The sequence below is a fragment of the Balaenoptera ricei genome, chromosome 21 (genome assembly GCF_028023285.1).
Source record: "Balaenoptera ricei isolate mBalRic1 chromosome 21, mBalRic1.hap2, whole genome shotgun sequence".
Lineage (NCBI taxonomy): Eukaryota > Metazoa > Chordata > Mammalia > Artiodactyla > Balaenopteridae > Balaenoptera > Balaenoptera ricei.
In genome coordinates, this window is record NC_082659.1 from 13,560,368 (window position 1) to 13,572,801 (window position 12,434).

At 44.6% G+C, this 12,434-nt stretch overlaps 2 protein-coding genes across 4 annotated transcripts in view; one reads left to right on the forward strand and one right to left on the reverse strand.

Moving 5' to 3' along the window:
* PRIMPOL (primase and DNA directed polymerase) overlaps window positions 1-12,434 on the forward strand; it is a 71,447-nt gene that overhangs the window by 55,241 nt on the left and 3,772 nt on the right. The window lies entirely within an intron of this gene.
* CENPU (centromere protein U) overlaps window positions 1-12,434 on the reverse strand; it is a 32,463-nt gene that overhangs the window by 17,934 nt on the left and 2,095 nt on the right. For 2 of the 3 annotated variants that reach the window (XM_059909782.1, XM_059909780.1), the window contains exons 2-6: window positions 11,527-11,575; window positions 9,643-9,760; window positions 5,082-5,187; window positions 1,007-1,067; window positions 330-563 (exon numbers count right to left, since the gene is read on the reverse strand). In XM_059909782.1, coding sequence (XP_059765765.1) covers window positions 330-563; window positions 1,007-1,067; window positions 5,082-5,187; window positions 9,643-9,760; window positions 11,527-11,575 — 568 coding nt within the window. The remainder of the gene's footprint in view (window positions 1-329; window positions 564-1,006; window positions 1,068-5,081; window positions 5,188-9,642; window positions 9,761-11,526; window positions 11,576-12,434) is intronic. The other variant, XM_059909781.1, reaches the window with a different exon arrangement.

A 12,434-nucleotide genomic window follows, 5' to 3' on the forward strand; every position in this document is an offset into this window, starting at 1 on the left:
TATCATGCATTTATTAAAATGGTATGTAGAATACTTAATGACAAGGATATGGTTCCACTTAGGGTGAGAAAAGCTCAATAAAGAATTGAAGAGTATAGACCAAAAGATGTGGTGGTTATTTTATTTTTGGGGTGATGGAATTATAGGTGATTTTATCTGCCTTTCCATACCTTCCAAATGTTCTAAAACAAACTTATTTTTATAATAAGAAAAGTATAAAACTTATCTTTTAAAAGAAGTGAAGGAAAAAACGAAAATGCTTTGTTTTCCTCCTAGACATTTTCTATCAACTTTTTTTCTCTCCAAGGGGATAGCAGACACTCTCCTACCAGTTGACTTTCTGTTTCCAGGGTCTCTTTTTCAACAGAGGGCTTGGCACCAAGGGGTCCCACCTTTTTAAGCATGACTGATTCAGCTGGTTTCTCTGAAAGTTCTGAAGATGCTGTAGCTGAAACAGCTTCACGTTGTGTACTTATGTTGTCTGCTGGTTTAACTTTTCTTCTTACATCACTTTCTTCAGTGCTTTCAGATTCATCACTAATGGGCTTGAGTTTTCTTCCTGGCTATGTCAAGAAAACAGCATTACTGTTTTGAAAGTACAGATGCTTATCATTCCTGCTGTATTAGATAACCATAAAGTCCACATTTCTTATCTCTAAACTTCAAGACTGAACATAATAGAAGATGGCAACACGATTAGCAGATAGGACCTTGACTAAAGGGCTCCAAGCAGACACTCCCAACAAATCGCTCTGCCTTTGTAAACCACCATCTAAACACATTACATGAACACCATGAAAACTGACAAGGTACACAGAGATTTGAGATCTCTGTAATGAAAAACACTTCAGATATAAAAATATTTCATTTTTTTATTAAAAAATCTTCTAAAACATTATATACTCTTTATGAAAAATGTTGCTACAGAACATTTTCTCTATTTGCATCCAACCTAAATGGATATGAAATATCTTACAATTTAAGATAGGAGAACACGCCTACATACCTTTTTTGCACTAATTTTTACAGACTCATTTTCACTTGCTTCAACGTCAGAAGTGTCCGAACTGTACCAAAGAACAAACCATCAATATCTTGCACACATTTCATTTTTATTGACATATGTCTTCTAAAAGCTGCTCCTCCAACACAAAAACAAGCTTGATTTATAAGGAGATTTCCCACCTGTCACGGGTGGGCCTGCCACCTTCCCAGATTTACTGATCATCTCCACACCTTCCCACACCCAGGCCACATCAGTTTAGTGCTGGCAGGCAAGTTAAGTGTCCCATAACTGCAGTACCTCATGGTCCTGTCTGAGAACCACTCTTTCCTCCCCGTCACCACTCCCAGGTGTACGGGCCATCATCTGTACTAATCCACAGACACTAGGCCCATGCTCAGGGGATAGAAAAGGGAATACCTTCTTTCATCCTTTGAAAAGGAAAAAATAACCCTCAATTTCTGATGAGAGTTCTTTCATTTTTTTCATTCAATTCAATACAACAAACATTTATTTAACACCAACCTCAAAATGCAAGTACAAGGAATAAAATTACTTGAAAAATGAGGAGCCTTCCTTTAATGGGTTCACTGACTAGCAGGAAGGCCGAAGACAGTGAGTGCAGAGGATGTGGATGAATGGCTGGGGAATCAGGAAACACATCATGCTTATGAGACTTGAGATGACTTCTGAAAACACTTTTTCAGGCAAAGAAACAAAGGGAAGGGGATTTAAGGAAGAGGGAAAAGTAAACATAAAAGCACAGGGGTGTAAAACAGCCTGGCCCGTTCGTACGGGAATCAGAGTACAGAGCGAGTGTCTTGCTAAAGAGAAGCTAACACTACGGAAGAAGCCAGAGGCTAGGACAGGGGAGGCACCGAGGCGGCCAGAGGCGTCCTGCTCAGACCAGCCTGTGCTTGGCCGCCGCGCCAGGGCGACCCTCGCGTGGCGGCCACTGCTGCCCGGCCTCCCCCTCAGAGCTGCCCACCACCTCGGGGCGGCCAGAGCTGTGAGAGCTGCGCTGCGGCCTGAGGCCATCTCTGCTCAATCCGGATTCTTCCACCTGTAACTTTCCCTGATGTGGCTAATAAATCTCTTCAGTTCTCACTCTGCCTCAGGGTCTACTTACCCGAGGAGCCAGACAGACACAGGGGCCCCCATACCACGCCTACAGGTTGGGGGTGAGGGGGCCAAGGCCTCCATGCTAGACACACGCACTGGAAGTGGGGTGGGTGGTGGTGATCGCACAGACAAAGGGACCAGCGGCAGGTGCCTGAGCCGTGCCCACAGGGAGGCGGAGGGTGTATGGAGAGAAGAAAAGCAGATTCTCAAGGGAGTCACAGGCCAGAACAAAGGAGACCAGTCAGAGAACAGAAGGTACCAGGAACAGTTCCCAGACAGCTTTGTGGGGTGACTGGGTGACAGCAGGACCATCAAGCTAGAAAACACCAAAGGAGCTCGTTGACACCAGACGAGGGAGGAATGATGGAGCTTGGTTTTGGCTTTGCTGAGCCCGAGGTGCCGATGGGCATCTAGGGAAACGTGGCCGAGGTGCAGGACAGCCGGGCCTCGGGAGAGGCTGGGCAAGAGGGAGAGCTGGGGTCAGCGCTTATGGGCCGTTAAAGCCACGAGACAAATACGGGGGAGGGTGGAGAGGAGAGGGTGAAAGCAGACTCGCCGACACAGAAAGAGGAGAGGAGATCTGGGAACAAACAACTTGACCGCCCTGGACAGGCCCGGGGCCTGGCTGCTGATGCCACCGTGAGTCCTGGGAACTGCTGATGCGCGCTCCCTCTCGCTCCCTCTCTCCCCACGCGCGCCCCTCCCCGTGCATCCCTTCTGCCCAGACTTCCTTCTGTATCCATATATAAGCCCGGTCTAACTTACCCAAATAAAGTTTTTTGTCTGGATGTATCACACCACCAAAACCAAGATTACCAAGGACACCCACCCTGTTAAACCAACCCATGTGTTCAGCCTTTCCCTGACTGGCGTTTGATCCTCCCGAGGACACACACTTACTCACTCCCCCCGCCTCTCCCGAGAACAAACCCTCTCCTGGCTTCCTTCTTCCCCCTCTGGCCACTGGTCTTCTCTCTGCTTTGCAAGCTCCTTCTCCTCCACGTGGACAGATGCCAGGTTTTCTTGCAGGGTGGTCCCAGGTCCCCGCCTCCTCTCAGCCCACCGTCTCTCCCTGGGAGTGCTCACCTGTGCCTACACCTCCTGTACCAAACCACTGCAGTCTGAACTCCAGCTCAGCCCCTCCTGGGAGCGCCAGACCCAAGTACACAGCAGTCTCCCTGACATCTCCACACCAAGTTCATGATCGCCTCACGATGACAGGAGTACTCAATCTCCTAGGTAGCCCTATCCTACTCAATGGCACAATCTCAATCCACTTACACGACAGAAAGCCAGGAGCTGTCCATGACAAATAGGATTAATTTCACTCATGTTTAAATGAAGTCACAGACGTCAAGAAGAAAATGACCAACACTAGAAAACTGGAAAAAGGATATAAAGAGTGTGCAAAAAGAAATTCAAGGACTTATAAAACATATAAGAGATGCTATTTAACTCAGTCATGAGAAAAATACAAACTAGAACTAGACTGAGACAGCATATCACACTGGCAAAACTCCAAGTCTGATACCACGCTGGTGGGAACGTGGCAGTAACTATGCAAATTGCTAACATATTTCACTTGACTGAGGATTTCCCTTATGCATACATCCCACAGAAATATAGGCACATATGTGAAAAATCCAGGCACGTGTGTGAAACGGCATATGTGCCAGGTTACTGACTGACTACAGCACTGCTGGTGACAGCAGAAGACTGGAAACAACCCAACTGCCTGTCGATCCAGGACTGGGGAAATAAACTATGGAAGATCCGAACTATGGAAAGCCTGCGACTGTGAACGGAAGCTCGAGGAAGCTCCATACGCTCTGATACGGAAAGATCTCCAAGCTACAGAGAGCGGAAGAAGCCAGGCAGCAAGGTATCCTGCCTTTTCGAAAAGGTTAAAACTCTGTATTCTTACTTTGATGTGCACAAAGAAACTGTGAAAAGACATATAGGAAATTAATAGTGGGGGAGAAGGAAGAAGTGGATGCAGGAGCTGGGTGATGGTGGAGAGGACATAAAGACTATTATTAACCTTTTTATATTTTTAAACCATGTGAACATGTCACCTATTCAAAAATTCTTCTTGAAAAATTACATTCACCACCATTTAAAACGAACTGTGCGGTTTTCCAAATATTTGGCTTTTGTTACCAATTTCCAATAACATCTCATAGAAAAACTGGAGTCTCCCAAATAACCAAGTACCATAAGGTTTCCCCAGTGCAGAGAACCTCAGAAAGATGTCCTCATCTAGATTTCTGCCCAAGTGGGATATTTGTTTTAAAAATACAGTTTTGTTACTTTCAAAATATAGTCAGTAACTAGAACTGACCTATTACCTAACAGAGGTCCTTAAGTCAAGGATTTGCTCTAGCTAATAATTTTTAGTTAGTACTACAGCTACTGAAGAGTTCTTCATTATATGTGCTCTCGAGTTGCCTCTGTGGTGTCATTTTTACAGATTTTCCTGACTCAGGCCTCCACATAAATCTGAAAACTCAAACCAATGCAGCTTAGGGACCATGCAGCTGAAATTTACAACAGACTGCGTTTCCTTTGGGATTATCAGCTTCTCTTCCCTATTCCCACCCTGAACTAGAAAACATATCTTTTGTGACAATTAAGCATATCTGTAAATTAAAGGGACCTCTCAAAATCATCTAAAATTCTATGCTCCTAAAACCTTTCCCCTCCTTCTTTGTTTTACCTCAGAGCTAAACCACCTTCACTGGTATGTTTTCTAGGATAATCAGGTGTCAGTTATAGTTATTATAAGTAATGTCAATTACTGAAAAACTGCCTTTTCAAGTCCCAGTCTTCTTGACGGAAAATGTAAGTTGGCTCAAAAGATCTTTAAAAAGTTTTGGTTTTATACGCTTATATCTTAAAGAACATCTCAGAAATCCCATTAACCATGAGTAAACAGTTGCTTGAGATCCACCCATACCTTCTTTTTGCTTCTTTTCCTTGAGGAGTTGAGGGGAGAGATGACCCGCAGTGCTTGGAGAATTCTTCCTCGTCAGCATATATAGCAGTGCTGTGTAAAGGAGGGTCTACAAAAGATGTTTTTAAAAAGGGCATTCAGAAATCTGGCTGTCTGAGCAGTATTCAAGTTTGTTCCTTTACATTGGAGTATAAAGCAACCTGTGTTTAAATGGCTAACAAAATCAAAGCCAATTACATATGCTACTTATGATCTCACACCTCAACAAGAAAAAACGTAAACCATTTCACCAATAAATACATGGAGAGTTAAGCTATAACCTTACTGTCCTTGTATGTTATATGGAAACGTTTAAATGAGCTAAAAGATAAACAGGAGGTCTGACATTCCTTCCTCACCTGATGGAACATCACACATCTACCCGGGAGACACAGCATGAACAATAAACTCAGAGGTCTGGAGCGCCGGCCCCACTCCTGCAGCTCCATTACCCCACGGAGTGCCTGGCGCAGGGTGGGCGCTCGACATCTGTGGACGACTAGCCCTTTGCGGAGGGACCCCAGTCCTTCCGCACTTCCCCTCCTCTCTCCTTTACTCTAGAGCCTTGAGCTAAGCATAAAAAGTTAACTGGAATGGGGACTTCCCTGGTGGCGCAGTGGTTAAGAATCCGCCTGCCAATACAGGGGACACGGGTTTGAGCCCTGGTCCGGGGAGATCCCACATGCTGCGGAGCAACTAAGCCCGTGCGCCACAACTACTGAGCCTGCGCTCTAGAGCCCGCGAGCCACAGCTACTGAAGCCCGCGCGCCTAGAGCCCGTGCTCCGCAAGAAGAGAAGCCACTGCAATGAGAAGCCCGCGCTCCGCGATAAGGAGTAGCCCCAACTAGAGAAAGCCTGCGCACAAGACCCAACACAGCCAAAACTAAAAAAGGTTAACTGGAATGAAGATAAAGGAGATAATGAGATAATGAAGATACTGGAGACACGGAGATAAAGGAGGGGAGACCACGTGGCCTTGGTGGGAGGATGCTCCCACCTGCTGAGGAAGGGGGTCACAGGCGAGGCCTCGGCGCCCCGGCCTGGGCTTGTGGCGGGGAGGGAAGGGGGTCACAGGCGAGGCCTCGGCGCCCCGGCCTGGGCTTGTGGCGGGGCAGGGAGGAGGCCAGCAGCGCGGGGCGAACGGCTGCAGGCGCGCCTGGTGAGACCAAGCACCCACCTCTTCACGCTCAGGCTTTAGCGCGCTGCACACATTTAAATGTTCTCAGATTTAAACGTTTCAGCTGCTTATATAATGAACATAGCAACTGCACAATTTTAAAGTTAGTAATATACTTTGTATTGGCCTCAACGAGGCAAAGGGGTTTATTTACTTCACTACTGGGAATAACAAGGAAAGAAAAGAAAACTAGACCAATTTTGAATCTCCATATGGAACCAGTCACACAAGCTGTACTCTTACTAGTCAACAATAAAAAGATAAATAACCTGATTTCAACCCAAGTAAAGGATGTGAACAGACACTTCTTCGAAGAAGATACAGGCGTACCTCGTTTTCCTCACTTTGCTTTATTGCGCTTTGCAGACACTGCATTTTTTACAAATTGAAGGCTTGTGGCAACCCTGCATTGTCAGATGATGATTAGCAATAAAGTACTTTTTAATTAAGGAATGTATATTGTTTTGCTACACATAATGCTATTGCACACTTAATAGATTACAGTGTAGTGTAAACATAACTTTATACGCACTGGAAACCAAAGAATTCGTGACTCACTCTATTGCAATATTTGCTTTATGGCAGTGGTCTGGAACTGAACCTGCAATATCTCCAAGGTGTGCCTGCATACAAATGGCCGATAAACGCACTGAAAAGATGCTCAACATTAGTCATTAGGGGAATCCAACTCAAAACCACACTGAGATACTACCGCACATCCATGTGAATAGCTATTATCAAAAAAAACAAAGAACAAGTAATGGTGAGGATGTGGAGAAACTGGAATCCTTGTGCATTGCTAATGGTGCAACTGCAGTTCCTCAAAAAAATTAAACCCACAATTATCATATGATCCAGCAATTCCACTTCTGGGCATATACACAAAAGAAGGGAAAGCAGGACTGGGACAGATACCTGTACACCTATGTTCATAGCTGCATTATTCAAAATAGTCAAAAGGTAGAAGCAACCCAAGTGTCCATTGACAGGTGACTGGATAAACAAAATGTGGTCTATATGTAAAATGTATACACCACACCGTTAAAAAGGAAGTTCTGACACATGCTACAACATGGATGAACTTTAAAGACATAATGCTACATGAGAAAAAGGATACAATAGTACAAATACTGTACGATTCCTCTCACATGAGTGGTCAAATTCATAGAAACAGGAAGCTAGAAGAGGGAGAGGGGAGCGAGGTGCCGTCGGCTAATGGGCAGAGAGCTTCATTCAGGGGACAGGACAAAGCCCTGGGGATGGATGGGGTGATCTCTGCACAACGATGTGCACACTTAACGCCACAGAAGCAGACACTTCAAAATGACTAAAATGGTTCATTTTATGTTATGTATATTTTACCACACAAACACAATGAGATACCATTTTATACCCAGTAGGGTGGCTAGAATCAAAAAGTCAGATCATAACAAGAGTTGATGAAGATGTGGAGAAACTGGAACCCTCATACATAGCTGGTGGGAATGCAAAGTGGTACAGCTGCCATGTAAACATTTCCTCAAAACGCTGAAGCAGAATCACCACGTGACTGAGGTGTACAGTTGGCCCTCCATATCCATGGGTTCTGCATCCACAGATTCAACCAACCATGGATTGAAAATATTTGGGGAAAAAAAAATTCCAGAGTTCCAAAAAGCAAAACTTGAATTTGCTGCACACAGGCAACTACTTACATAGCATTTCTATTGTATTAGGTATTACAAGTAACCCAGATATGATTGATAGCGAACAGGAGGATGTGTATAGGTTATATGCAAACACTATGCCATTGTTTGTTTGTTTTTTGTTTTTTTCCTGGCCACACCACGCACCATGTGGGATCTTAGTTCCCTGACCAGGGATTAAACCCACACCTCCTGCCTCGGAAGTGTGGAGTCTTAACCACTGGACCACCAGGGAAGTCCCCACTATGCCATTTTATATAAGGAACTTTAGCATCCTCGGACTATGGTATCCAAGGGGGGTCCTGGAACCAACCCCACATGGATACTGAGGGACAACTATATTCCCAAGAGAAATGAAAACACATGTCCATACAAAAAACTGGTGCATGAATGTTCACAGCAGGATAACTCATAATGGCCACAAAGTGGAAACAATGCAAGTGTACATCAACTGATGAATGGATAAAAAAATGAGGTCTATCCACACAATGGATTATGGAACTATAAAAATTTTTAGGAATGAAGTACTGATACTACCACATAGATGAACCTTGCATATACTACACTAAATGAAAGAAGTCACAAATGACCACATACATAGTGTATGATTCTATTTAAATGAAATGTCCAGGATAGGCAGATCCACAGAGACAGGAAGTAGATTTACGGTTGCCAAGGGCTGAGAAGAAGAATAGGGAGTGATTACTCCTGGGCACGCAGTTTCTTTCTGGGGTGATTAAAACGTTCTGGAATAGAAAATGGTGATGGTTGTACAATTTTGTGACTATACTAAAAGTGAATTGAATTGTACACTTTAGAAGGGTGAATTTTATGGCAAGTGAGTTACATCTCAATTTTTTTAATTATGATTTTTAGATGAGTAGTTAAAACATTTTTATCAAGTCATAATAAAGGGGGTATTCTGGTAAGGATTACTTTTCACCTTATAAAATGTACAATATTTTCTTTTATTAACAAAAATTAGACTAGAAATATTAGATGCCAAATTAAAAATATGTGAGAAGTTATATGTTTTCAAAATTCCCTTAAAACTTATTCTGGCAAAAAATGTCTGATTACTGCTGTTCTAGATGTGGGCGCACATGGCACATTCTGTATCATTTCTGGCCTCTAGAGTGGCCAGTGACACACTGACAGAAGCTGTCCCATCTGGACAACTCACATCCCCCTGGTCAGCCAGGTACCAGTCCTGTCTTCCTAACACTCCCAGGAACACAGGTGAAGCTCTCCTGAAGCATCCTCTGCCTCAGTGTGTTTAAGAAAAGGAAGCATTATCCCTCCGCTCCTTCCTAAATTAAAGCCCCTTACCGAACGACTACTGGAGGTGTGAAGTGAGAAATACATTTTATATTCCTCTTGTTACAAAGGTCTACAGCAGCTGTCCTAATGTGGCTGGCTTGTTGACAAATGCTACTAGGAGAGCTCCACTTGGACAACACTTAACAGAGTTCTTAGTTCCAACGTACCTAGAAGTGAGAAAAATTAATTCAACTTATCAAATACTCCCCAGAACATTGTATTCATGTGCAGACAACCTCACTTTTGTATTTGAAGGCATTTCTATATTTTTATTAGTAACTAGCCTAAACGCTGTTGCTTGAACCACTTTAAAGATTTTAGGATAAAGATTTAAAATACTAACCAAAGGTTTCATAGGGTTCTTCATCTTTCTCATTTTCACCCAGCCTGCCGATGCTTGAGATCCCAGAATTATCAGGAAAATCAAATATATCGGTAGGCTTGTGCTTTTGGCCAGCTTCCTAAAAGTGAATAAAGTTCAAAGTCATTGAACTGGCCCTCCCAAAAAGAACATCACAAAGCTGATTTACGTGGCAAGGATCCCATCACCACTGCCTAAGAAGTGAGCCTTCACACTCCTGGGGGGCAGAGGCTCTTCTGATCATCTAAGGCAGGGGTTGGGAAGCTTTTCTATGAAGGACCAGGGGGTAAACACAGCTGACCACTGGACAACGCAGGGCTCAGCGGCGCCCACCCTCCGCGCAGCCGAAAACCCCCGTGTGACTTCGCGGTCGGCCCTCCCGATCCGGGGTTCCACGTCTGCGGTTTCAACTGCAGACAGTGTAGAACCTACTACTGAAAATAATCCGGGTAGAAGTGGACTCTCCCATTTCAAGGGTCACCTGTATATTAGACTTTGCGGGCCGTGGGGACTCTGGTGCCACTAGGCAGCGCAGCTGTCGCAGTGTGAAAGCAGACGGTGGCAACGCAGAAAGAAAAAGCACGGCTGGGCTGCAATCAAGCTTTGTGTATGGATACTGAAATTTGACTTTCATATTTTCACCCGGCATGAGACAGTCTTCTTTTGATTTTACTTCAGTCATTTAAAAATATAAAAACCACCCTTAGCTCGCAGGGCTTTACAAAACCAGCAGGCAGGCTAGATCCGGCCCAAAGGCCACAGCCTGCCAACTCCTGAGCCAGAGTGGGCCCTCTCCCCAGAAACATGCCCATGAAAGTTCCTAAACACAGAGGTTAAAAACTCCTGATTGCAGGACAGAGACGAGGGTTTGCAGTGCAATATACTAATAAGCCCCAGGAAGACTGCTCCTCAAATCCCAATGAAAGACAACATACAGAAAACGAGAAAAACGTCCACAGTAGCTCTGGAAAATGTGGAGGGCTGCCATTAACAGACAGGAAAATATGAAGAAATTCTGGAAGATACACAGGAGATGGAATAAAACTGAGACACAAAACAAAAACTACCACTCACAGACCCTCAGGGAAGAATTATTCATGGAGTGTGTGTGGGTAGAACGAACGCCCAAGAGGAGCTGACACCCTCCATCCTCCCCAAGCAAATGGGCCTGGGTAAGGCAGCTGCCTTCCCGAGGAGGGAAGAGGGCCGGAAAGCTGAAGAAGGCCTTCCAGAGAGGAAAAGGGCCCCCTCCAAACGGGGAGGGGGTTAGGGGGGCAGAGGGGAGAGACCCCGCAAAAGAGAGAACCGGCGGCAGGGCACAGAGCAGGGGAACTCCCGACGCCCGGGCACCCCCAAGCAGGCACTATCAGAGGTGGTTCATGTGAATTTCCAAGGCCAATTGGACAAGCCGCTGGAAAATACTCTGAAGGGAGCTAGCCAGAGGGTTAAACAAACGCACCTGCCTTTCACAGACATTTACTTCTAAGACTCCACCCTGAAGTAAAAATACCGTGTGAATGTGAAACTAAATGGAATATTATGAAATCATAAACTGTGGAAAACTATAACAACATGGAGAAATGGCTCTAAGTGACAAAAGCAAAATACAGAACGTTGTACAATTGTTCAACGATGTCGATTATCCAAATGAAAATGAAACCAGACTAGGCCCAGAAAAAAAGATTCAAAACGTTAACAATGGCCATTTTCTCCATCATACTGGGAAGAGCAGGAGGAAAAGGAATGCGCTTTTTCACAAGAAAACACTGAGCTCACCAAGTCTACGAAACTGAGTCTCCTATAAAACGTTATTTTGTATTGTCAATTACGAGAGAATTATATTAAAATATAAAAAAGATAACTTACATCTTTCGTGGACTGTGTTCTTCCTACAGTGTTCTTTGAATATCTCGGACTAGGAAACAGCAAAAACACACACAACAGTAAGGAAATACTTAAAAATAACTGGGGGAAACACCAGAATTACACCTCATCCAAGCATTTTCTTTCCAAATTACATTCCTTGTTAGTTGCACTAACAATGTGCACATGATGAAATTCAGGTAATGGCAAAATCCTTTTAGAAAGCAGAACCCATATCTCACACATTGAATTAAATTTTTTATAGGTCAACTCATAACACCTACGTATAAATAGCATAGCTCTGCCCTCAGGGACACAGAAAACTCCTAACCCTGCTGTCATCCTTGTCCCTGAAGTCGCAATCAACAGCAACGGCTGGCGTTCTGCAGAAATGAGCAAGAGAGAGCAAGACGTCTCTTTCTCAAGCGCTGGACCCCCGTTCCATCCGTGCCTGGCTCTCTTACACACATTTTCTCATTTAGCTCTGAAACAGTCCTCAAGGTAGAAGTGAATCCCATGTTCCAGATGTGTATTTGCCCAAAGCCACACGCGGCCAGGAAGGAGGGAAGCCTGCGTTAACATCTGCATCAGTTCAAACCCAGAGCTGCCCTCTTTCCGCCCTTCAGGCTCCCCGCAGTGGGCATTAGGATAAAAGGATAAAGTTGCGTACCTTCAACGGAGCTTAAAGTAAACAAGATATGACAACAGTGACCAGAAGAAAAAGTGGAAATATGAGAGGCAGGAAATAATCCCGCCAAAGACTATGCTTTGAGTATCCTCTGTGGTCCAGGCATGGTGCCAGGGCTGGGGGGATGCCCGACACCACCACGCACAGGCCCTGACTTTCAAAAGTGCCCTGCAGACACCCGTTAGCGGGCAGCAAAGTCCGTTTAGTGTCTGAACGAGTATTT